The 23,396-nt window shown below is 48.0% G+C and overlaps 1 protein-coding gene across 1 annotated transcript; it reads right to left on the bottom strand.

The window, feature by feature from the left end:
• Positions 1 to 1,537: 1,537 nt before the first annotated feature.
• Positions 1,538 to 17,551, bottom strand: LOC128138935 (multiple epidermal growth factor-like domains protein 9). Its single transcript, XM_052780679.1, has 9 exons — positions 17,071 to 17,551; positions 12,756 to 13,289; positions 11,292 to 11,427; positions 8,921 to 9,009; positions 7,072 to 7,135; positions 5,907 to 5,995; positions 4,709 to 4,821; positions 4,083 to 4,239; positions 1,538 to 1,886 (listed from the first exon to the last, which is right to left on the bottom strand). The coding sequence occupies exons 1-9, from the start codon at positions 17,123 to 17,125 to the stop codon at positions 1,735 to 1,737; spliced, it is 1,389 nt and encodes a 462-aa protein (XP_052636639.1). The 5' UTR covers positions 17,126 to 17,551; the 3' UTR covers positions 1,538 to 1,734.
• Positions 17,552 to 23,396: the final 5,845 nt, after the last annotated feature.

Raw genomic sequence — 23,396 nt, 5'->3', positions numbered from 1 at the left:
TCCACTAGCCCAGGTTGCTCAAAGCCCCATCCAACCTGGCCTTGAACACTGCCAGGGAGGGGGCTTCCACAACTTCTCTGTCTGACCACAGAGGATGATGTACCTCGCTTCCCATGCATTTATTCATCTGACATAGTTGAGAGAGATCAGAGAACTGATGATACATTTTTTTATTTTTATATATTATTACACCTCCCCTGGGGAGAGAAGAATGAGCAGCTGAGGGCAGTAACCACTTAACCCCCCACCAGCTGGATTACTTCAGCTGACTCTGCTACTGCACTAGCCCAGGGAAAAACTAATGGGAGGAGTAACACCTGCTTCCACCTCAGTGCACATTCATTTAAAAGCATAGATCTTTTAATAGTATTTACTATTTTTACTAGCACTGGTAGAGCTGGTGAAGCACAGTGCTGTGATGAAGGGTCACAGCTGGCTGGTCTGTCTGGGCTTACGCAGCACACCTGCTATGTGTATGAATTTCACCATAGGAGAAGGAGGAAGACAACAATGTGGGAAGGTTAAGAGAGCCCAGGTACTGATTTCATGGAGCAGTTGAAGCTGGCTCCATTGCAGTTGATGGGCATTTCTGAGTGCCTGGTATGCTGGTGAGACCTCAAATGGCCATGAGGACTAGGTGCAGAAAGCTAAACATCACTGTGAGAAAAAACATGGTAGGGAAAATACAGCAAACAACGAGTTTAAAAAGAGGAGAGTCAACTGGCCACACAAACACCTACACAATTTGAAATAATCCCTATAAAATAGAAATCACATCATTTTAACCAGATGGTTAAACTGGGCCAGCTGCACAGGCAAAAGCATGAGTGCCACAGCTCCACACAGGGCACACAGGTACAAACCACACATACTCCTCTCATGGGTGGGAGATGAATCAAGTGTCAGGGATCAGGGCAAGAACTTTGCACGGACATTTAAGCAATGGGTCTAGTACAGGCACATCTCCTAAGCATGCAAAAACATGCAAGGCATCTTCCATGGCTGCGGTGTGCTGTTCTGTTTGGCTCCAAAGGATTGCTCCAGTTTTATGTCTTACTGGTGTGGCTTGGTGGAGAAAAACAATTCCTGTGAGGTTTGCTAAAGGTTTTGAGTTGCTTTTGTAGCTCCAGTATGAAGCACCACCTTAGAGCAGGAAGCAAAAGGGACATATTTGTCCAGGAATCAACCATTATTTTAGTTGCACGTGTTTTCCCACAGCTGAGAGGAAGGGGAAGTCTTTGGGATCCCTTCCTTTGACTTGCCCTTACTTAAAGTAATGGTAAAGTTTTAAGAAGATGGTGGGGGGAAGGCATAGTCTTAAAAGGACACACATTCATGTTAGTTCCTGCTCAGGTGGAAGTGACTGTTGTATCACAGGAACCTCACTAACTGGAGCAGTCCTCACTCAGTTTGTTGAGCTGACTGTTGAAATGGAGAGGCACATAATTGTTTGCTGGTGGTTTGGTTTGTTTTTTCCCCCTGAGGAAAGGAGAAAAGTATTTACTTGCAAATGAAGCCAGGAATTGAAAGGGGAAGACTTTTTCCATCAGTCCATTTTAGTACAGCAAGTAGCTGGGTTGGTTAGCATAAGTAGCCACAGCTCAAAAATTGAGTTTAAATTCTCAGCACTTATTTCAGCTATACAGAAATAGGTTGCTCATGGTTAAACATTCTCCCCATACACACACAGAGGAAAAAGAAGAGGGTGCTTGCTGATTGATAGCGTGTCCTGTGCTACCAGCCAGCATAGACTGGTTCTGTGTGTTTGGTCCCCCCGTAAGTTGTGTGTTGTCCTGAGCCTCTGGGGAGCAATAGAGACTTTAACGATTTCTTGCTATATTCTTGCCTTCTTCTCAGAATTATTAGAAAGACAGCAAGGATTCCACCTGGAAGGTAAGGAAGGGTAGTTATTTTCGGATGGGATGGTAAAGTGTCAGGTGCTGTTTGCTCTAGAGCTTCCCAACTGGAGTATTCTCTTCTGGTAAAATAAGGGGTTTTTTTTCTTCTACATACTCTGCACAAAAAAAAAGGTTTGGCTAGCTATAATAATAAATACTCCAGCATTTCAACTTTACTTTGGAAGCTGTGGAGAATAACAGCAGGTTTTAATGAAATAATTCAGTAACTTGCTTTCCTACTCCCATTTACTCTCTGCTCTGTGGAACTATTATTTTCCACTTGGCATCTTATCCATTGCAGACCCCACTGAAGGTTCTTGTTGAGCAACGAGTTTGCTCTGTGCAGCTTTTACACTGAAGCACAACAAGTAACTGACCTAGGTTAACTTTGAGTCTAGACCGAGATCAGGACTGTCAGGAAAAATTACTTTTAGATTGGGCATAGACATGGAAATAATTGGCAAATATCAAGGACTGCGACATTCTGTTTGTTTGTTTCTGGCAGAAGCGTAATCAGGGAAAATTGATCTTAACAGAAGAGCACAAATCTGTCGCTGTGATGCAATATGGCCAGACAAATACATCCAAATTTAGGTTGCATGAGCAGACAGTCTCATGGTAAACGGTTGATCTGTTAGACCAGCCGTGAAATACTCACAGGTTCCTGTGTGGGCCGTTTTCCTTTACCCCTCTTCGTAGCAAGCTCTGTGACAGGCAGGACTTCACTGAGGAATGCTGTTCTGTGATCCCCAGACTTGTTTTATCAGTAATGCTGGCTAATGGGCTGTTGTTGTCCCTATGTGGACAGGCTTTTCATACGCTTCATTTTAATCTACTTTTTTCTAATTAATACCCGCTTCAGATGGCATCTGTTTTGGCAGATTTTTGGCCTACAGCCTGGCACAAGGGGCTATGGGCCAGCGGAGGAGCTTTCATGCGGTTCCAAGCCACAGCTTGTGAGAACAACCCTCGTCCGCTCCCACCAGGAGGCTTCAGCCCTCTGGAGACAAGCCGTCAACCAGTGGTGCCAGAGCTACGGCTCCTCCGGCCCCTGCTGCCCTTTTCCCCTCCTGTGCATCCTTGGAGTCCTCAGGTGCCGAGAGAGGAGTTTCATGGGAACAACTGGCCCTGCTTTGTTGTTGAAGCAGCCTTGCTCTCTCGTTCATTGCGGGGACCAACGCATCTATTTTCTCTCCCCTCTGCCTTTTAACAACAGTGAGCTGGACTGGAGAATGGGTCTTCAAGGAGGCATGTTACGTGCTTAAAACACAGAAACCCATGGATCTGAGGCTATAATTCCTTATCCTCTGATGACTTAGTTATCTCTGTGACTTAGAGATGAAAAGCCTGTGTCCAAGAGAGCCGGTAGCATAAGTGGCACTTACAGGGGGGTTTCTGTTCATCTGCCTGTGCACAGGAGACAAGTCCCTCTTCCCGCCTTGCTCATCTGCCACCTTTGCAATCCATAGCAGTAACAGTTGCTTGTTTGCATCATAACTGTTATCTCTGATTAAACCTACTCCAAACTTTGACTAAAAGCTACAGAACTCTTATTTTTCCCTTTGCCAAGACTACAAATGCACATTCATTGTTTTGGAATGAGTATGCACAGCGTAGCTTCCAGGTCACAAAGCTCACCCACCCATTAGGCTTGCCCTAATGAGCTAATTACAGCAGGCAGCATCTGGGATGAAGGATGCTCCACATAGTAGGTGCTGGTTGTCTTTTATTCTGTTGGCTACAAGGTGCACTACAGCATCGATACAGCCAACACTGCACAAGCCGACAGCACCCTGTCCTGCTGGCTGCTGCGGCAAGAGTTACAGAGGGGAAATGCTTTTAGGAAACTTGCAGTCTCCTATCAAAAGGAAATTGTCCTTTTTCCTACTTTTCAGCAGCCAAGAAATTCCTGTTTTGGGGTCCATACGCACACCTGCTTCCCAAGGACAAACAACAAACATTCAGCATTACACTAGCCTTCCTTCAGAGCAAATACAGCAGTATCCCTAATTACAAATGGGGAATGGATTGTGATTTGCATTGAAAGCAGCCAGAAAGACCTTTATTAGAAGTCCAGGTTTCCAGAAACATAAAATACACCATCCAGAGAAGGCTGTTGGCATAATGTGAAGGTGCCCAGCTGCAGAGGGGTGTCTAGTTTTACCAGAGAAGACCGACACTTACCTGCTGAGAAGATGGCCAGGAGAATGACCATCAGGGGAGTCAGCTGGCAGGAATCCCCTGCCTTGTAAAGAAAGGCCTCCATGCAGTACGCCGGCTCAGCACTGCCCGCCGGGCAGAAGGCATTGGGAGGGCACTTGACCGGGTTCACATCTGGGCTCTGCCCAAGAGAAGAAGTAACTCAGCACCAGCAAACGGGGAGGACTGCGGAAGGTAACTAGTGCAAAGGGAGGTGACACTTCAGCATCAAAAAACCCAGAAGAAAAATAACCAAGAAGTGAAGCTGCCATCATTAAATTCAGCCTGTCTGCCCCTATGGTGTTACTCAGAGGAGGGTGAAGAGCAGAAGGTGTCATTATACAGCATGTCCATATATCAAACCCCCTCATTAATGGACACGCCATCCTCTGACGTTCCCCTGATGGCCCAGTGAGACCGGGCAGCTCCAAGGCTGAAGCTCCCCAGGCTCCTGGTGTCGTAACTTTAACCATCTCCCTCCATCAGAGCTCTATGTTTAAGAAAAGGAAAGAAGCTCAGATAAAAATGGTGTTAATTGAAGCGTATGTAGCTTGTCACAGGACAGCTGTATTTGTTAATCCAGGCTGTCAAACCAGCTGATGGAGACTCACAGGGCAGTAGTGATTTTCTGGGCACAGGTCACAGCTCTCCTTGCCCCGCTGTAATTGGTATTCTCCTGTCCTGCAGAGCTTGCATTTGTTGTCACTGGGACCTTTGAACATACCTAAAATAGCAAATAAGCACAAAATTAAGATTTGGCACTAGACTCCGGGGTCTTTGCAATCACGTTGGGATGATTCAGCTTTCAAAGCCACAAGGAGAAAGACCATTAAATACTTCATGTGCATAACAAAAGCTGAGCCTGGACTTTGGTCCTTGCTCCATGGCAGAGGGGCAGGACAGAGGGACTACAGGATATCTGGCAAACAGAAGTACGAGTAGGAGTGCGGTGGGAGATGGGTTTAGTACTGAGCTCTGGCTTTAAAGCAGAGAGAAGGTTGGAGCCGGAGGTCAGCAGCGTTTCATCCTCTCTAATTCTGAATTCAAACACCTTTTCCAGCTGCTTGAAACTTGCTGAGCAAAGTTTAAAGCACGGTTCCCTTTCCTAAGCTTTGTGGGAATGATGGGCCACGGAAGTCCCAGGTCTCAAAGTGGTAAATGCTTTTCTGCATGTTTAAAATGCAACTTGACACCAAGAAATCCCTGGTGCTGTCTCCAGAGAGGAGTCTCGCCAGCGACGGTTGCGGGGGCGGCTGGAGTGCTCTGCCTTCCCACTGACTCACCCACTGCAGCTTGATGTTATTTAAGACAGCGATGCAAGGAGCAGAGTAATTTCCTCGCTTCCCCTCATGACTGTCCCTTTTGCTTCAGGCTAACTCTTGCCAGGTACGGAGCATCCCCTGCCTCTGCTAGTCAGGTCTGTGGTTTCATCAGCAAAGCAACCACCACTGATGAAGATGCTTTTTTGCTAGAACTGTGTCTAGCCACGGCTTTCGGCAGCCCTGGCATGCAGGTGAACAGCCTTCCTCCAAGCCATTAACCATGCTGGCAAGAAGGTGTGGCATAGGCACAGCCTCCAACAGCAGGTCCTAGCAAACTAGGAAGGGCCAAAAACCCCCAGCACCTTCCCATCACGGTGAGGGCGATGGTTTGCTCTGCAGATGTCAGCCAGGGCATTCGTGCTGGCAGGGAGCGGCATCCTCTGGGTCAGATGAGACGAGTCTCAGGAATGAATCATTCCTTCTGGTGCTGAAGCCGTGCGTTCCCAGCCGGGCTATTGCAGACCCCCCCCTCCGCTGCCGAATTTACCTGGCAGGCAGGGCACGCACTCCTCCGAACCTTCCTGAAGAGACTCTTGGCCCCCCGGGCAAGGCAGACACGCCGTGCAGGCAGTGGTGCTGGGGAAGGGAGAGAAGGCAGACAACGCTGTAGGACAAGCACTAAATCCAAAACGCAACACTATACCAGCTACTGGAAAGAAAATAAACGCTATCCCAGCCGAAACCAGGACACCAGCCCAGCCCACCAAAAGGCAGCGCTCTCATGTATGCACAGACTGAAGTCTCCGGGGTCTACCAGGAGCGAAGCTTTTGCCATTTGGTGGGTATTCACCGTGTCTCTCTCGAGTGTGGTTTCTCACATGTCTGATTGGGGCTGGGCACGTGATGGCATTTCTGTCCTCTCTTTGGTTGTTTATTTGCATGAAACTTGTCGGAACTAGCTATCCCAGAAGTCGCTGTTCCTTAACGAACTTGGCTGGAACTGGTCAATGGGTACTGAAGGGAGTCGAGAGACACACCTGCAATACAGCCAGGTAAGTCCTGGGTCCAGTCTTGTTGCAATTTAATCAAGGTTCAGCAGAGATCTGCTGCATAACATGGGACTAACAAGCCTCAAGGCCAGGTCAGAAAGAAGGTGAGTATTAACATGCCAGTTCACCTGCTTTGGATATAAACCCCACAACCTCCGTGCAGGCATCCCTACACGGCAGGGTGCAGAGCTCTTCACAAGGTACCCCCCCAGCACCTCTCCCAGGCCCTCTCTCCCACCCCGGAGGTGACAGCTCAGCCAGGGTAGTTTAGCTACTGCTTTCTGCACATCTCAACTCGGGATAAACAAACCATCAGCTCAGCTTAACTCTACAAAACACGGAGCGATGCTCAGCTCGATCCCTGTGCCGGCATCTGTTTATCAGTGGCGTGCAATGCCGCGACGTCGGCAAGAGGGGATGGCAGAGGTGGGCTGCAAGCTGATGCTCTTCCCACCTCATCCCAGGGTACCTCCACATCCCGCCAGGATCCTCCCCTCCATCATACCATCCCTCTCTCGCCAGGGCTCAGCACCAACGTCCCTACAGCTGAAACGGCAGGTGACTTGCCTTTGGCCGCTACATTGGGTCTTCTAGCTCTGCGGCTAAAAGAAAACCACCCCTCCCCGTCTGCCTGACGGCCAGCATCACAAGTAGACTTCTTACTTGCAAAATGATCCAGGCAGGCAAGGCACACAAAAAGCTGCATTTTGCTTGGAGCTAAAATAGCCTGAAAGAAAGAAGAGCGAGGCTTCAGGATCTTTCCTCCACTGTCACTGCCCCACATCATTGTATATTTACTCATCTCTTCACAAGCAACCAAGTCAACTCTCCACAACGTGCTTCAGGTGGCATTTCATGGGCTAATTCAGGATGTTTGTTTTCTACTTGTCAAAAGCCTTGAAAGAGCAATAAAAGTTTCCTAATGACCTCTGCCATGCTGAGGGAAGCGTGGGACGCTTGGGCAGATTTCCCTGGTGTCACTCTCGCATCCGAAATCCTGCCAGGGTGACAGAGAGACATGTCAACCTTCCCAGCACAACGGGTTGAACTGGAATGAAGCTGAAATAGATGATCCTAGTGCCGACTCCTGGGTTATTCAGCTGGAGCAGGTCTCTGGCCAGGGGAAACCCCTGCGGTCACCCCCAGCCCCTCCTGGGGTTCCCCCCCCCCAGGAAGCGTGGGGTCCATCTCCTTCCCCCAAAGGGAAGGACACAAGACCTGCCAACCAGGGTGGCTCTGACAGCAGCAATCTGCTGTTCGCTCTCCCTCCCCGCACCACCAGGACCACGAAGGGCAGGAGGACACGTACAGACCCTTCCCCAAAGCACAACAAGGAGTGAAACGCCCTGAGATGCCCACAGCGTGGGCAGGGGGACAGGCAGGACCCGGCTTGCGAGTCCCTGCCACCCCAACAGGAACCTCTAAAGGCAGGAGAACAACACGTGGGAGTTCAGGTGGTTTTGGGAAGGCGCCTGATGATGCACGACACTGGGCACTGCCGTGGGTCCGCGTGGGACAGAATTACGGTGCCTGTGTTCAGAGAGGAGCTGGAAGCGGTGTGGGTAAGATCTGCCTTACGCCCTTCAAACCGGCCGAGATTTGCAACGAGCAGCAGAGGCTGCGGCAGAGCAGGATGAAAACAAAACAACCTCCCCCTCCCTGCAAGGAAAAAGGAACTTTTCAGATTTATAATTGCGTGATTTAAGGGCCACCCCCACAGACTCCTCTGTGGTCTAACACGGTGTTCAAATTTGCTCAGTAAAGGGAGTGACGTGCCACAGCGCTGTCACCAGTTAGACTTTTTTCCTCCCAAACTTAGCAAGCGATAGCCAAGATTTAGGTACCAGCCAAACAGTTTGGTGGGCGGATTTTCAAAAGAACAGTTGTGCATGTATGAGGAGCACTTAATTTGTGTACAGAATAGTTGCTGCATTGCATGTGTTAATTAGGTTTTTGCATAAGTAAATGCTAGTCTGTTTTGAACATGTTGTTACACTGTCTGTGAACACATTGTACCAGGCTTATATTGCATTAGTCAGGTGCAAAGTAGCTCCCTGAAAACCCAGTTTTTAATGTCTGGGGAACGACGAGAGTATTACACTTAATATTCAGACTGCAGAAGACTGTCTAACTGAAAACAAGGATGGTTTAGACTCATTTTTGCCATTAAAAATAGGGGAATAGTTTATTTTCCTGACACCATCCTCCCCCTTGTGCTATAACTGAATTTCATAAACCTTCTTTCCTGACTTTCTGGAAAAGGCTTTCATTGCAGTGTTAGTATTAGCTTGTTACAAACAGAAGCGCGACTCGGAGATCTGTTCTTTTCATTTTAATAAAAATGTCAATAACAGAATGGGAAGAGATCTGCTATTCTATTTTTAGCCTGAACAAAATAACCTGTTTACTCTTTGGTGCTTTTAAGTTACCTGGTAATTGCATCTGGCCATGGGAAAAAGCATCGCATAGCCTGATGAAAATGCATTTGGGTTGAATACAAATCAAAACCTACCTTTCTCACATGCTCTGCAGACTGCAGCCCCAGATTCATTAGCGTAATGGCCAGGCGGGCAGGGAAGGCATGTGGTGCTCCTTGTGAAGCTAGGAGAGAAGGCAGCAGAGGTGAGTGCTATTTTAGGTCACCCGAGCCTCTATCCGCTTTAAGAGGAGGGGGCAGAGCACAACTCTTTGTTTCACTAACAAGTCTAGAAATAGCATAATTATAATGAAGGAGTTCAGGCAGAAAAACAACTTGAACTCACCTGAATGTTAAGGGTCCAGTGAAAAAAATAGAATTTCTGTATTATTACGGAACTCTAGTGGACTTGGCAGTGTTAGGTTTATGGTTGGACTCAATGATCTTAAAGGTCTTTTCCGACCTAAATGATTCTATGATTAAGACTAAAGATATCCTGTGCCTGTGGGCTATATGGAAATGGACAGGTTTCTGAGTCTGAAATCTGGGTCTTAAAAAATGTGTTTAAACCAATAAGCCTGGCTACAAGTCAGGCTTTTAAATCCACACTTGGAAATTGAATTGAATTGGAGAGGTGTTTGATGTTCAGCACCCATCAGTAATTTTAAAAGGAGCTGCTCCATTGTTGAAAGTCAGGTCACTTAGGAGTTGAAAAAAGGAGCTAAACCACAGGCACTGATGTGTGAGAGTCCTGACCTTAAATAACTGGGACTGTGGGAAAGGGGATGTAATATGTTAGACCTCCAGGAGGAGGGAGAGGAAAAGAGGGAAAGGCACAGAAAAAGGAAAGCTATTGCATTCATCACTAACAGAGCCAAATCCCCAACAACAAGCATGTGGCTATAAGAATTTGTTAACATACTCGGGGATGATTTGGAGGAAAACAAGGACACGCTCTGTAATTCCTCTGGAAACCCCAGGGCTGAGCAAGATTTGTGGAAAAAAAATAAAAATCAATTGGAAACGTAGCAAAAGCTTTGCTTAAAACGAACCAATACAGGGCCTGCGCCAGCCAGAGCCGCTCAAAGCTCGGGGCATGATGGATTCTCCAAATACCACAAAAATGTTAAATGATCCCATCAGAGCCCTGGGGCCTGGCAGCTGCCACGGAGATGGCCATGCACACGCTGCTCCCGCCGGACCCCCTCCCCTCCGCTTCCCTGCGGACCCCCCCCTTCTTCTGGTCCCCCCTCCAGCACGCGTACGTAAACCAGCCACTGTTCGCTGACTCTTGCCGGTACCCAGCTCTGCGTTGCCCGCTCCGACATCCCAACAGCAGCATTTGTGTGGTGCCCTGGAGACTGCTCCTGATCTTTTTTTAAAGTCCTTGTAGGGGTAAATAAGGTAAGGCAGGTCCTCACAGCACAAACAGCAAGGGGGGACCATGGAAGAAGAAGCCGGCAGCCCCTCAAATTCAGGGGCTGCTGCAAACAAAACCTTCTTTGCGGCCGGGTTTTTGTTCCCTCTCCCCAGGCTGGTCCAGAAGGAGCCGCTCTGCGAGGGACACGGTCCTGGGAAGCTCTCGCCACCCCTCCTGTCCCTGCAGCCACCCGAGGGACAAAGCCCACATTGGATACAGCAAGGGAAAACCCAGTGGGAAACGGTGAGAGCGGCACACGCGTGTGTCCCCACCGCCGGAGGACACTTGTGCAGCGTCCCCGGGATGAGGCAGCCTGGTGAAATTGTAAGGCTGGGCTTCTGGCTGGGATGTCTTGTTCGCTTTTCCACGCTGTATCAGCTAAGTATATTGCTTTAGATGCCAGCGACTTAAATGTAATGAGATCCCTTGGAGGCAACAAAAGAGGGATTGAGAAAGTAATTGGGCAAAGTACAGAGATGAACCCAGTTGGCCAGAGATATCCTAGAGAAAAGCTGAGGAGATGAACCCATACCTCACTCCCAAGTGTCCCCCCATCACAAAAGAAGCCCTGTTCCCTCCTAATACATACAAAAGACCACAGAAATAAAAAAAAAAAAAAAAAAAAAGGGCAGCCCACAGGGAGCTGGAGCTGCCACCGGGAAGCCCTCGGCACAAGGATATCCACAGCAAGGCAGTCTGGGTCTTTCTCCAGAGGTTGGATGGTTGTAGGTTAGTTTAGCAGGCACATAGCTATTTCGGCTTTGCAGTGAAAGAGCTCCCTGACCCAGTTTGCCACAAAGCCCTGCAAGAAGCTAGGGAGCACACGGCCTCTCACTGCTGCTGCTGAGTGTTTTGCACCATGGGTGGGTGCTGGGGCAGCGAGCCCTGAGCTGCCCTTTCCCTCGGGGAGGCAAAACCCTATGTTTCCCACTGAGAAACAACCCCAGCAGCACTTTTCCTATAGCCCAAAGGAGGAGGTTTTGCCAGCTGGGAAGTCTTTTGAGGAAGAGCATCCACCACCCCATGCCCAGGGGCTCAGTCACTTACTTGGCATAATGTCCCTGTGCACAAGGCAGGCACGACGGTTGCCCACTTTCGGGCTGGTAGTGGCCCAGCGGGCAGGAGGTGCAGGCACCGGGGTCTGTGCACGAGCCCCCCACGCAGCACGAGCAGCTCAAGGTGCCTAAATTGGAACAAAAAAAAGTCAGGATCGGGATTGCAAGACTTGACTTAAACCACTGTGCTCATCAGGACAGGTCACTGCCATGAATGCAGAAGTGTTGGGATGCAATCCCTCCAGCAAGACAGTCTCAGAGGGTAGAAACTGTAATATTAATGCTAATTATGCTGCTGTGCACTGTTAGCAAGCTGAAGAACTGCCATAAGATGATCTAAGGTCTCAAGTCTATCAATGTGGATTTCTGGTAATTAAGATGACTGCTTTTTTCTCTTTTAATTTGAGGGGCCAGGAGGGTTTTCCTTGTTTTCCCTCCAACACAAAAAAAAGAAAAAAGACCCAACATACTCCTTTGGATTACTGATAATTTAGGCTCGCAGGAAGCAGAACTGGAAAGTAAAACCCCAGAGCAGAGGATCTGCCTTAAGCAGCAACAGCTTTTCTTTGAGCATGGGTACTGTGGCATTCCCACCAGACACAAGCTCTAGCCCTCTCTGCTCCACAAAACAAATCCGAGCTATGCAGAGTAAGTATGTGGGATTTGCTGTAGCTGCACACGTCAGACCTGCCATCCCACTGCTTGCAGGAACCAGTCCTTGGTGCTGCAGCAACCAAGCACAGGCAAGAGGAGAAGACCCTGTGGATGAACGTCCTGCACACGAGGGAGGTGGGAATTACATCCTGTCCTCTGCAGATTTACCCTGAAGCATCAGAGCTGCTTTTTCTTCTTTTAAAAAGTGCCCTGCAGTGAGGGGAGTAAGCAAAAAGTACATGGCTTGTATTTTAGGGATTTTTTTTATTTGGGATTTTTTAGGGGGTGGGGTAGTGGTGTTTATAAAAAAAAAAAAACAAAACACCAAAAACCAAACCAAAAGCAGCCATGTTACAACATAAATAGCTTCTGGAAAAGGTAATATTATGCCCTCCTGACCACAACAGAGGTTGATCAAGTAGTTTCTCAAGCCCAACTGAAAAGGTTGTTTCTATAGCAGAGATTCTCTTTCAAACATTCGAGACAGATAGTTGGAAGCTGTCCTTTTATTTGGCAGTGTACCTCAGAACAACCTCCTGCCAATAAATCGGGTTGCGCTTGTGTTACACTTTGTGCCACAACCCTACTGCTGCTTTATCCTACTGGGGAAGCCTCGGGAAGACCAATACACAGCACAAGGCCAGCAAAGGCCAAGCCTTTAACTTCAGAAAGGTGCAATGAGTTAACTCCCACTCCTGCTGCCCGTCCAAGCCTCCAACATGAGAACATGTGCTGGTTTCACCTCCCTCGACAAGTCACTTTTCCACCTAACACGAGAACCGGGGCGAGCAGGGACTCTTACCTTCGTTGGGAAACGTCCCCGGGGAGCAGCGGGCACAGGCCGTCACGTTCACTCCACTGCAGTTCGAGGGCTTGGCGGTGGTGAGGAACAGAGCTGCTGACGGGACCCCAGGAGACGTGGTCACACCTGAAGGCGATGCTGGGGCACTGGTGGATGCGGCCATCGCTCCTGTAGGCGCTTGAGAGGTGGCCGTGCTGCCAGAGGCGAGGACGGTCACGTCTGTGGTGGTGGGCAGAGTCTGAGCAGGCTTTTTTGTGCTTGGATCGGCAGACGGTACTGCCGTGGACGCGGCAAGGTTTGCGGTGGTTGACGCCGCTCCAGCTGAGAGCGTTGCAGCGGCAGTCGGGGGAGCAGAGGCGGCAGTAGTGGTTGCACTGGGAGGTGCTGGGGTTGATGCAATGGGGACCCGGGTGGTGGTTGCACTGGGAGGTGCTGGGGTTGATGCAATGGGGACCTGGGTGGTGGTTGCGCTGGGAGGTGCTGGGGTTGATGCAATGGGGACCTGGGTGGTGGTTGTCTGACCTAAAGCAATACCTAAGAGAAGAAAAAAACATCGTTAGTGGCCAAATTATTGTTCTCCCTTTAATGGAAGCTTCCCATTAGGTCTTTATCAACTGCTTAACCTGTGTATCCTTGTTTGATGTCCAGAAACTCCCTCCTGCTATGTTCCACTACAGAGCAATACAGAAGCAAGGAGGCGAATGTTGGCAGCATCTGAGCATCCCTGGCACACAAGAGACTTATCAAGGAAATAAGCAGGTTCACAAGGCCACAACTCAGTAGATGCCGAGGTCCAGGAGGTCTGACTCTCCTAGATAAAAGGGTGTGAGAATTGCCTGAAACACTCAATTTTGTCAGCAACAGCTTCTTGAGACCGTTTACCCTGAGATCTCACAACAACCTGATTTAAGATGCTTGTCAAGTAGCTGGCTGTTTTATCCCATCTCCGTTAAAGGGATCAGCAAAGAAAAGTTATAGATTTGGGGGGTTTTTTTAAGCTGTTCTGAAGATATATCCAGTAACCAGAAGGGAATCTGCAGGCCAAGACTTGCTTTGATTCTGAAATCCCCCCATCAGAGCGGAGACAGCTGTAATCTTCAGGGAAAAGGGGTATTACTGCAGTTCAAGTCGTTCTGCTGCGATATGTAGTGGACTGAAACGTTGCCTGCTGATGAAAGCCATCTCTCAGCACACAAGCACAGGGGTTGTCTTCCAGTCTGAACACAGGTGACACCGGTAAAACTAAACACGAAAAGTAGCGAGTTGGTTTTAATTTAGCAGTGTGGTACTAAGCAAAGGAAGCAAAGCAAAACCAAAATAGCCAGCTCCTGCCACAGCAGCTTGGCTCAGAAAGGCAGGGCAGGGATTTACTCTAAAATAACTGCAGCTTCTGAAAACTTCATACAGCATCAGTATGCAACTGTGGCTGATAACGTGGTGTTTACACGCTCTTCCAACCATCACACATCTGCTAAGCCATCACAGCAAGAGGGCCTGCTGAAATCAACTGGCCATTGGCATGGAAAGTGAAAGGACTGTTTTAAGAAGGCGCTTTATGGGTTTCAAGGAGCCCAAAGAGCGCAGCTGACACCCGACGGCGGGACGTGGATGAGGAAGGACAGGAGGAGGATGAGAAGCTGGGGACTCAGAGGGGCAGCACCGTCGAGTGGCAACAGCACAAGCGCCAGGCGGCTGCAGACCCACGGGTCCCTGCAGGCTTTTTCCCAAGCTCGCTTTTCCCCCAGCCTTTGACTTCTCTCTCAATTTTGGCTACACCACGCGAGGCTGGACACCATGGGTACCAGTGCTTAGCACCGCCACGGTATGAACAACAACAATATGCAGACCAAGCTGACTAGTAACTCTAGTTAAATTTCTACAGCAAGATCAGGACACTGAATAAAAGAGTCCATAGAAAGTTGCGATCACATGGAGAGAGCTGGCTGGGAGTGCTCCCTCCTACTCCATACTGCCTGCTTTGTACTCCACTGCCTGCGAAAAACCCATCTTTCTGTAACTCTTGAGTAAAGCAGCAGATGAGCACCCAGCCGTCTGGGCCACTGCCCGCATTTTCTTGCTGTAGCCCCCAAAACAGAGACACTGAATTTAATAGTGATCATTTTGTGGCATATTTGTTTGCCCCAGGCCCAAATCCAAGTGACTGGAGACAGCAGCGTTGGTCCTAGGCAGGGAGAGCAGCTCGGCAGTACCCACGGAGGACACTGCTACCTTGGCCATGCCTCGACCCAGGACCGAGATGCACAGTTCCCCTTGTCTGACTCACCTGCCTTAAGGGCTGAAGTCAGTCTGCTTCTCTTTCCTCACATCTGGCAATGAGCCGAGTCAGTCCAGAGTGTTATTAAACTGATCTCAAAGTAAACACGAGCAGTAAGTCAAGGACACCATCAAGTTCTCGTGGGAAAAGCTCTCAGAAGGACCACTGGGATCAGAGTCTGATCTCCCACAGGGCAGCCTGTCCCCAGCATTTGCTCAGTTCTGCCAGCCAGAGACACTGCAGGGGATTTAAACACTTGGGACTGCACACAGCTGGATGAATTTTGTTGTTTTGGTTTGGTTTTGTTGTTTTTTAACAGTATGTTTTTAGTTGAATATTGCCTCTTTGTAACCTTTCATTGGTTGGCTGGTTCTGGTGTTAAATGGTAGCATTGTTAAGATGGATTTTTTTTTTTTTAATGGAAAATATCTTTTCATAACACGTAACTAAAATAGTCATTGAAGAGTTGCTTGCAAAACTTCAGTAGCCATCAACAGCCTCCAGTAGCCAGTACTTCATAAATTCATTTAAACAACTTCTGGAGAAAAAAAAAAAAAGAAGTAGGCAGGCTGGAAAAAAATAGTTTTGAGCATCTAGTAAAAATGGATGACGTTTTGTTTTACCAGCTAAAATATCACAAGTGTGAAAAAACAATACTCAAACAACCTTAGCTTCATCAGACCATTTTCTCTCCTGCACTGCACTTACACTGTCTATACCAAGGAGCAGCGATTTCGCTTTCTAGAGACTTCTCTTTTTTTTTTTTAGGGGCACTGTGAATCAACAAAAGTATCTCCAGGGACACTTCAAGGATGGGTCATTTTGTGTGATGCCTTGGCATGATGTTTCACTCCAAGAGCCTTAAGGATGTCAGGGAAGGTTACTGAAGTCTTAACTATAGTGCTAATCCTTCCTGACTTACAAGGCAGGCAGCCCTGCTGACTTGGGTGGCACACGGACACTGGCCAGGAACTCACAAAATGCAGAAATAGGGTGGACGCTCCCTTATTTTTCTTCCCTTCATCTTGCACAACTGCGCAGCCTGCCATTCTGAAAACTAACCCTTCAAGCCAAACAAAACACAACCAAGTCAACAGTTATAGATCTAGGTGAAGATAATCATCTTTGGCGAATTCAACAGGTAAATAATTGGCTCCCGAAATGGAGTGTTTCCCCAAACCATTTAATTTCATGAGAGTGCCAGGCTACGGCTCATACCTTGTTACGTGCTCAGGCTGCCCTGGATGCATGCACCTAAGATGAGGCTCGGCAGGTAATTGCTCTGAGCGGTTTTGCCCCTTGCCAAGAAACTCTGTAAAATGCAAATTGTTCTAGCAGGGCTAATGGGTTCATACTCCAAAAATGGAGGTGGCCGCAGGGCCCCTGGCAGCCTCTGACCCCCCCGAATGCAGGTGGACCGCAGTGAGAAGAGAGCAGGGCAGCACCTCACCCCAAGGAGCTTTCACTTGCACGTGGCCAGACTTGCCCTGGAAGGTACACGATCTGAAGTGCAACAAGTTTTGCAGATCCCACATAGCAAAAATATTAACTATAAGAACGCAGATTTTTTTCTTGATAGCTAAGCAGTACAAAAGGATGAGAGGAACAAGGAGAGGAGCAGATAGAGGCATGATTACAAAAATATTCAGGCATTTTTATATAAGCTCTTTCTCTTATAAAGACCCAGTTACCAAAACACCCCAAGAAAGCGAACATACTGGGGCATCCTGTTCCTTGGGGTTTAAGATAAAGCCACGAAGAGGCCACTGCAAATCTTCAATATGCAGAGTAATAGGGCTCTACTTTTCCTCCTTTTTTTTTTTCTTGCAAAAACATGTTTTTATATTTACCTTATTCAGCCCACTTCCAACGCTGCCTATCTTCCAACACTTACATCCTTTCCTGCCTTCCCCCTGCCCTTGCCCTGCCCTTCTGCAGCACTCTGAGATGGTGAAGCCCAGTGCTTTCACAAGCCCATTACAGCTTTACCCACCTCCGTGCTCAGCCAGCGAAGAGAAACGCCGCTTCAGGAGGACTTACCTGTTAAACACGCTGTGGTTAAGCTCCAAAGCAGAGGAGAGGGCCACGCACCCATTTTTCCCTGAGGAGTAACACAGCTTGTCAAAAGGCAAGATCAGCAGCTAATCTCCTACACCCAACTGTTTATTCTCCTCCGGTTTTGTGCCCAATATTGTCACCTGACTCTGATCATGCGGCTCAGTCAAGTCAACCTCCTCCCAGCAAAGGGGGGGTTTATATTCGGAGGCTGCAATAGGTCTTAAGACGTTACTGGCCTTCTCAAAGCGTAGCGCAAACTAAATACTGAGCAGAAAAGCAAATCTAAGCCTCTTCTCGTGGCGTGCAGAAATACACGCAAGAGAAGCGTCCTGGAGGAAGTGATGAGCTCGTAGAGAGGAACGGGCAGAGCCGCGCTGGGAGCCCTGTGCCTGGCTGCTGGCCAGCCCCCCGTGACCTCGTCAAGTGAAAGGATTTCATTTTTTAGACACCCAGGATTTCCTGCAAGAAGAAAAACAAGAAGAAAAATAACCCCAGAAGAGTCCATAGTTCAAAGCAGCTTCCATTTTAACTGAGACCAACCATGCCGTAACCAAAATTCACCCTCTAGTGAGTCTAGAGCTTTCCCAATCAGTGTTTAACTTCCCCCTCGTTGCCCCCAAGGTGTCAAATGTGATGCATCGAGTTGTTGTGATCAGGACCAAACTCGACAATCCTGATGATGATTTGGAGGTGAGGGCGTTAAGTCCAGCGATGCCCCATCCCATTTTCCATGTGTTATCCAGTGACTATCCTGCTTGCTGTTCATGCCCTGAGGCCAGGTCCTCCTGCCTGTGCCCATGCTGCCCAAGGACACAGATGTCCCCAGGGTTTCCTCACCTTGCAGCCCTGCTTTGAAAGATCCCCCCCCCATTTCCCTCTGCCCCCATCGGTTAGTAATCAGCATTGCCGACCCTCCACTGTGATAGAGGATTTCCTTCTGTGTACAGCTGAATGCCACATCTCACATACGTCACATCTTCCCCCAAATTCAGGGAACAGCTGGCTACTCATGCAAGACTGAGGATGCTCCACATGCAGAGCCCCCCCAGCCACATGTTCAGTGAGCAGATCAGGCACTGTCATGTGCTGCCCACGTCTTTTGTGCTCCAAGATCTTCCACAGGGCTCTACACGGTGAGCCAACAGTTAACGCGCTCTAACCCAAACCCCCAAGCTTTGCTTACAGTGGCCCAGGTAGCTCTGCTGGGAACTCTCTCTTGTCCTCCTGTCTCCAGCAGCAACAGTCTGTTGATGCCAACATGCCTCATGGTAGCTGCAGGGAGACAGGGCAGTTTCCTCAACTCTGGTATCACCAGTTTGGGTGGGTATAAGGTCAGTCGGTGGCCAGCTGGCTTCCCACCGCCAAATAGAACCTTAACCTGAATTGCTTACTGCTAGCAAGCAAAATATCAGACTTAAGGACACAGCCCCAGGCTCAGCGCTCAGCCCCAGCAGCCCCTTACAAAGATGCTGCCCAACCGCTCAGGGCAAGGCAGCAACGGAGGTCTGCCCTTTCCCTGCAGGTGGGCAAGCTCTCAACGTGACGTTTCTCACTTTGGTTTTATAGGTTTTACAAGTCTCAGCGCAGGACGTTTGATCTCAGTCTGTGTAAGACAGACAACAACCTGGTCCACTCAGACCTGTATGGGGCCATTCGTTCAGCAGCCCAGCCAGTGGGCTGAGGATCTGCAGTGGCAGACAACTTCTGCATAAGCAGCATTACAGGATGAAGCAGCCCTGTGCGCTGATAAAACCCTGCCAGCAACTACCCACTGAGGTCTACTCTGTTAGAGGAGCTGATGGCAGATCAGTCCCCTCCATACCATGAACAGCACCCCTCATTTGGGGAGAGCCTTCCCTACACCCCCAAGTCCCAGGAGCAAGTCACACGTTTCCTGAGCAGCTACAGCACACATGTACACACACCCCCCCCCGGAAAAGCACTTAGGAACTGGATGTTGACACTCACCACCGTGACAGGACTTTCGCTTTTGAGTTTCAGCCTAACACATGGAAGAGAAGGGGAAATTGCATCTTAAACCCCTTCCTGTGCCCTCAAAGTCCCCTTTTTGGATGAGCTGCCAGAGCCCAGCTGGGAGGCGAGGCAGGCTGCTTTTCTCTCAATTGTTTTAGCAACTGGGCAAGTTGGAAATACTCTTCCAACAGGAAAAGTCTGATGCCACTTCAGGGCAAAGAAGTACAAATAGGTTAATGTATAAACTCCTGACCTGCCCTGGCTTGTCTCTGTTGAGATTAAATGCTTTTGCTAGTTGGTTCACAGAGAATAAAAAACAGTGTCATGGCTGATCAAAAGCAATGTCCTAGGCTAGCAGAGGGGCCTCTTCTTGTCAGTTCGGTTACTCTTCCATGGATGGTGAACCTTGTGTCCCCAAATAAACCAGACACTGCCCTCCACCCTCAAACCTTGGCTGGCTCCTTACAGGGCAGAGGCAGCAGCGGTGGCGTTTCTCCCAAGAACACAGCATCCTGCTCAAACACGCCGGCAGTTCGTATCAACGCTCATGTGTTGCCTAGCCTGGAGAGGACAATTGTTGTCCAAGGCTGCCTGGAACCACACCTCCGGCCAAGCTGGGCAAGTAAAGGAAGTGCTATTAGAGATTTCATCTGCTGAGGGAAGACTTGGTTTTCTGAGCTACCCAGGCATTACAAACCTGAGGGCCACCACAGGACCATGCGTCAATTGGCTGCAAGTCACCTGGGCGTTAGATAGCCAAGCGACCTGTCTGTATACAAGGAGAGCTACTTATTTAATTAGAAACACCAAGCAGGAAAAATCTCTCAAACAGCAGCCCTCTTTACAATATCAAGCACGAGCTGCCATCACCTCCGCTTTTGTTAACTGGGATGCAACAGTAAGTGCTGTGGGGGTGACAATCTCCAGGTGAGGTCCCACCTATAGTGAGGATAGAGAAAAGGAGAGGAACACATAAGCTGAGAGTAGATGGACATATCCATCAGCCTGAAAATGGTAACAGTCACTGGTTGAACCTCTAAGGTCAGAAAGTCCCTATTAACTGCCAGCAGATGAGAACAGAAAAATCACTTTATTCTTGTATCCTTAGGCTCTTCCTATGATTATCCACCACTCCACTGTTACTGCTAGGGTCCTAGGCTTAACACACACTTCTTCTAGTGCCAAATGACTGTCACACTCCAAGCCAAGCAAGCTACTGCAAAACTATCTTGTCACACCAGTGGAAACTATGGTCCTTGATGTACTGCATATCCAGCTATTTGACAAGACTGCGGTCCTTTGGCAGTGTGTTCCTGATTTGCACCCTATTACTGAGCTAGTACCTGGGGGGCTGGGCTGCAGCTAGGCTGCACCTATTGCCTGGGAAAGAACAAGATATTCAAACTGCAAGCTGGCTTCTGACAGGTACTTTTCTTGGAAAACAACTTTTCTTCAAGCAATGCAGCTTGCAAGTCATACCAAAACCCAGCTGCATATAGAAGAGCTACCAGCCAGCAGGTACCGCTTCCTCCTTCGCAGACAAAAAAAAAGGCATCAAAGGATCCCGGACACCCATGGCATGCACTACCCCATGGGCTGGGTTGGGAAGCAACTGAGAACCCAGAATGCCCTTTCAGATGCAAGGTTCTTCCAAGTCCCTGGTATATAAATTGACTCTCATAAAACAGCACAGGAGCTCAGACTTCAGGAAAACAGGTCCAACAGCCCGTCAACAGTCTGCAAGTCAGCAACATAAATGCAGCTTATCCTCTGAAGGCTCTTCAGCAGCTTACCTGCAAAACCGTTATGAGCATATGCAGTGGATGAGCCACCCAAACAGGAGGACCTCTGCTACAGAATTATGACCAGACGACTCAACAGCTCTAGGTAGATGTTGAACTCCGTGAGCAGGAAGGAGACCACCAGGAGTTTCCTTCATTTCAGGTAAAGGAGAGAAGTTCTGCCATACTGTGCTGCTCCTGAGCGATACTGAAACCAGCTCTGTGCCCAAGAGGAGGACCAAGACACTTCTACACAGGTGAGAAAGAAAAAAAGCAAGCAAGGCAAAGCCATCAGCGCTCCTGAAGAAACACACACGTTTTTGTGCTCTGAATGGACGTTAAAACCTGTACCTGACCAAACGGCCACATGATGGCACCACAGCTTTGGGGAGCGATGACATATCACTACACTTCAGAGTCAAGACTAAAACCCTCTTCACCAGAAAAAGGTAGGGCTGCTCTTGTCACACTGCACCAGCAGGAAAGTCTATCATCAGTATTGTGTAGATGGAATAACAAAACCCACAAAAGGGAGCTGAAGGAGCTTAAGTAATAAAAAGTTATTACAGTCACTTTGAAACAAATGACTCAAAAACTCTTTATAAAAATGTGTTTTGTCTGGCCTTGGATTTAGAAGGAAAAATAATAAAAAAAGTAGAGATAACCAGAGTAAAGGTGTGGTACTGCAGCAGAGATCTGATGGTTTATCCAACCAAAGGCATGATAATATATGAACTGAGTCCAGAAGTTTATTTTCTCACAAGCAGTACTGAACATTTAATTCTTAATTAGTCCCCATCGGTTAAAAAGAGGGTCTTACAGTGTTAAGGATGCAGGTCAAACCCATGTAATGCTTTAGGCAGAAAAATTGCACAAATTGGGCAGCTCCCTTAGAGCAGAATACACAGAAGAAAAGCATGATTTAATGAAATAAAGGTAAAAGGGAGTTAAGTGTGGTTATCTGAAATGCAACTTTCTAGGATCAAATACAGCTGGGACAAAGAGCATCACCAAGTCAGGAAGGTCACTCATCAGCAACTGGAGACTCTGTAACACACTGCCTGTATTTTTGTAGGTCCTGTGGGGATTTAAACCCCTGAAGATCCAAGCTGAAGATGTCAGGTTTTATAGCAGCAACTCCCAGGGAATGCCTACAACCTGCCTCCTTCATGAAAAACCAGCATGAATAAAAGGATGGGGCCTTCCTACAGCACTCCAGCTCTACTGTCCTACATGAAGAAACAGCCAATAATAAAATAATTTTTACTGAAAGATGAAGAAGAAAAATAAGAGAGACTATGGACTTTAATGACACCAAATGATGGATCAGGCATTAGAACCAAACTTACATGCTACTGAGGGTTTGAATCCACCACTCAGAGAAATGGATTGTTTTCTGTTGTTCATGAAATTTCTGCGTGGAAGGAGTAAGGGTATTTTAATACTGTGCTACTCAAGAACTACGTTCTGAGAGCCAGATGAAGGAATCTCCCCAGGTTCCTCGGAATAAGGTCTGGTACCATGCAAGTATCTTGAAACATGGCAGGTTCTGAAAACAAAAGTTACCTCATCTACTTTAGAACAATTGGTTTTTTGCTTCTTGCCTTATTTTTCCTTTCCTGCGCTCAGCACCCGTACATGCACACCTGCATGCACAGGGACAGTGAGAAGAGTGACATCTGAGATGTTTTAGGTTCTGTCTAAAGGCATTAGGAATACAGGACAGCTTTAGGACGGTATCTAACACTAGTTTGTCTGGGTCTTAAAAGAGGTCAATGTTTGGTCAATCATTAGTCACGAGAGTTAGTATTAGAGCAGCATCCTGAACATTTAAAAAAACCCATGTGTGTATGTGCTTGTACCAGCTAAGCCCGACCAAAATGTCCAGTGACACAGAGATCACTAAAAATAGGTGGGTCTGTTTCTGCATAGGCCATTCTCAGAAGACATGCAAACTAGCACATATTTACTCATATAAAATGTATCAGTGAGTCACTCATTTGGGCACCAGGAAATCTCTTTGACAGAGCAAGTGCCCTATGAAATAACAAACAAAATGTGTGTCTCAACCTATTCTCAAAGCCTTGTCCCCAGCATTCTACCAGAGCAGTTGACCTGGAACAGAATTCCCTTCCCAGCTATTTGATAAGGTCAATCCAACACAGAAAAGAAAAACCTCAGACTATGTCTGGCACTGCACCAGCACAGGCAAGCGTAACAGAACCATGTCACACGGCTGTACGTAAAAAAATTGGAAGGAGGCCAGCCACACACATCCATGTAACTCAACATTGTAAGATAAGCCTTCATGTTTATCACAGGATAAACTAGACCACAGAAACGGTATCTCAGAGCATGAAAACAATTTCTAAAACAAACAAACAAAAAACCCCACAAAAAAACCCAAACCCCAACACCAACCCCAAACCAAAAAACACCCACCTTCCACAGCACTATAAAATTGAGAGAAGTCACCATTGCTATAAATTCAGCTAAACACGGCATTAAAAAAACCCCAGGGTTTATTCCACACTTTCATACCATGTGGGCCAT

This window comes from Harpia harpyja, chromosome 2 (assembly GCF_026419915.1).
Source record: "Harpia harpyja isolate bHarHar1 chromosome 2, bHarHar1 primary haplotype, whole genome shotgun sequence".
Lineage (NCBI taxonomy): Eukaryota > Metazoa > Chordata > Aves > Accipitriformes > Accipitridae > Harpia > Harpia harpyja.
This window is presented reverse-complemented; position numbering and strand designations above follow the sequence as displayed.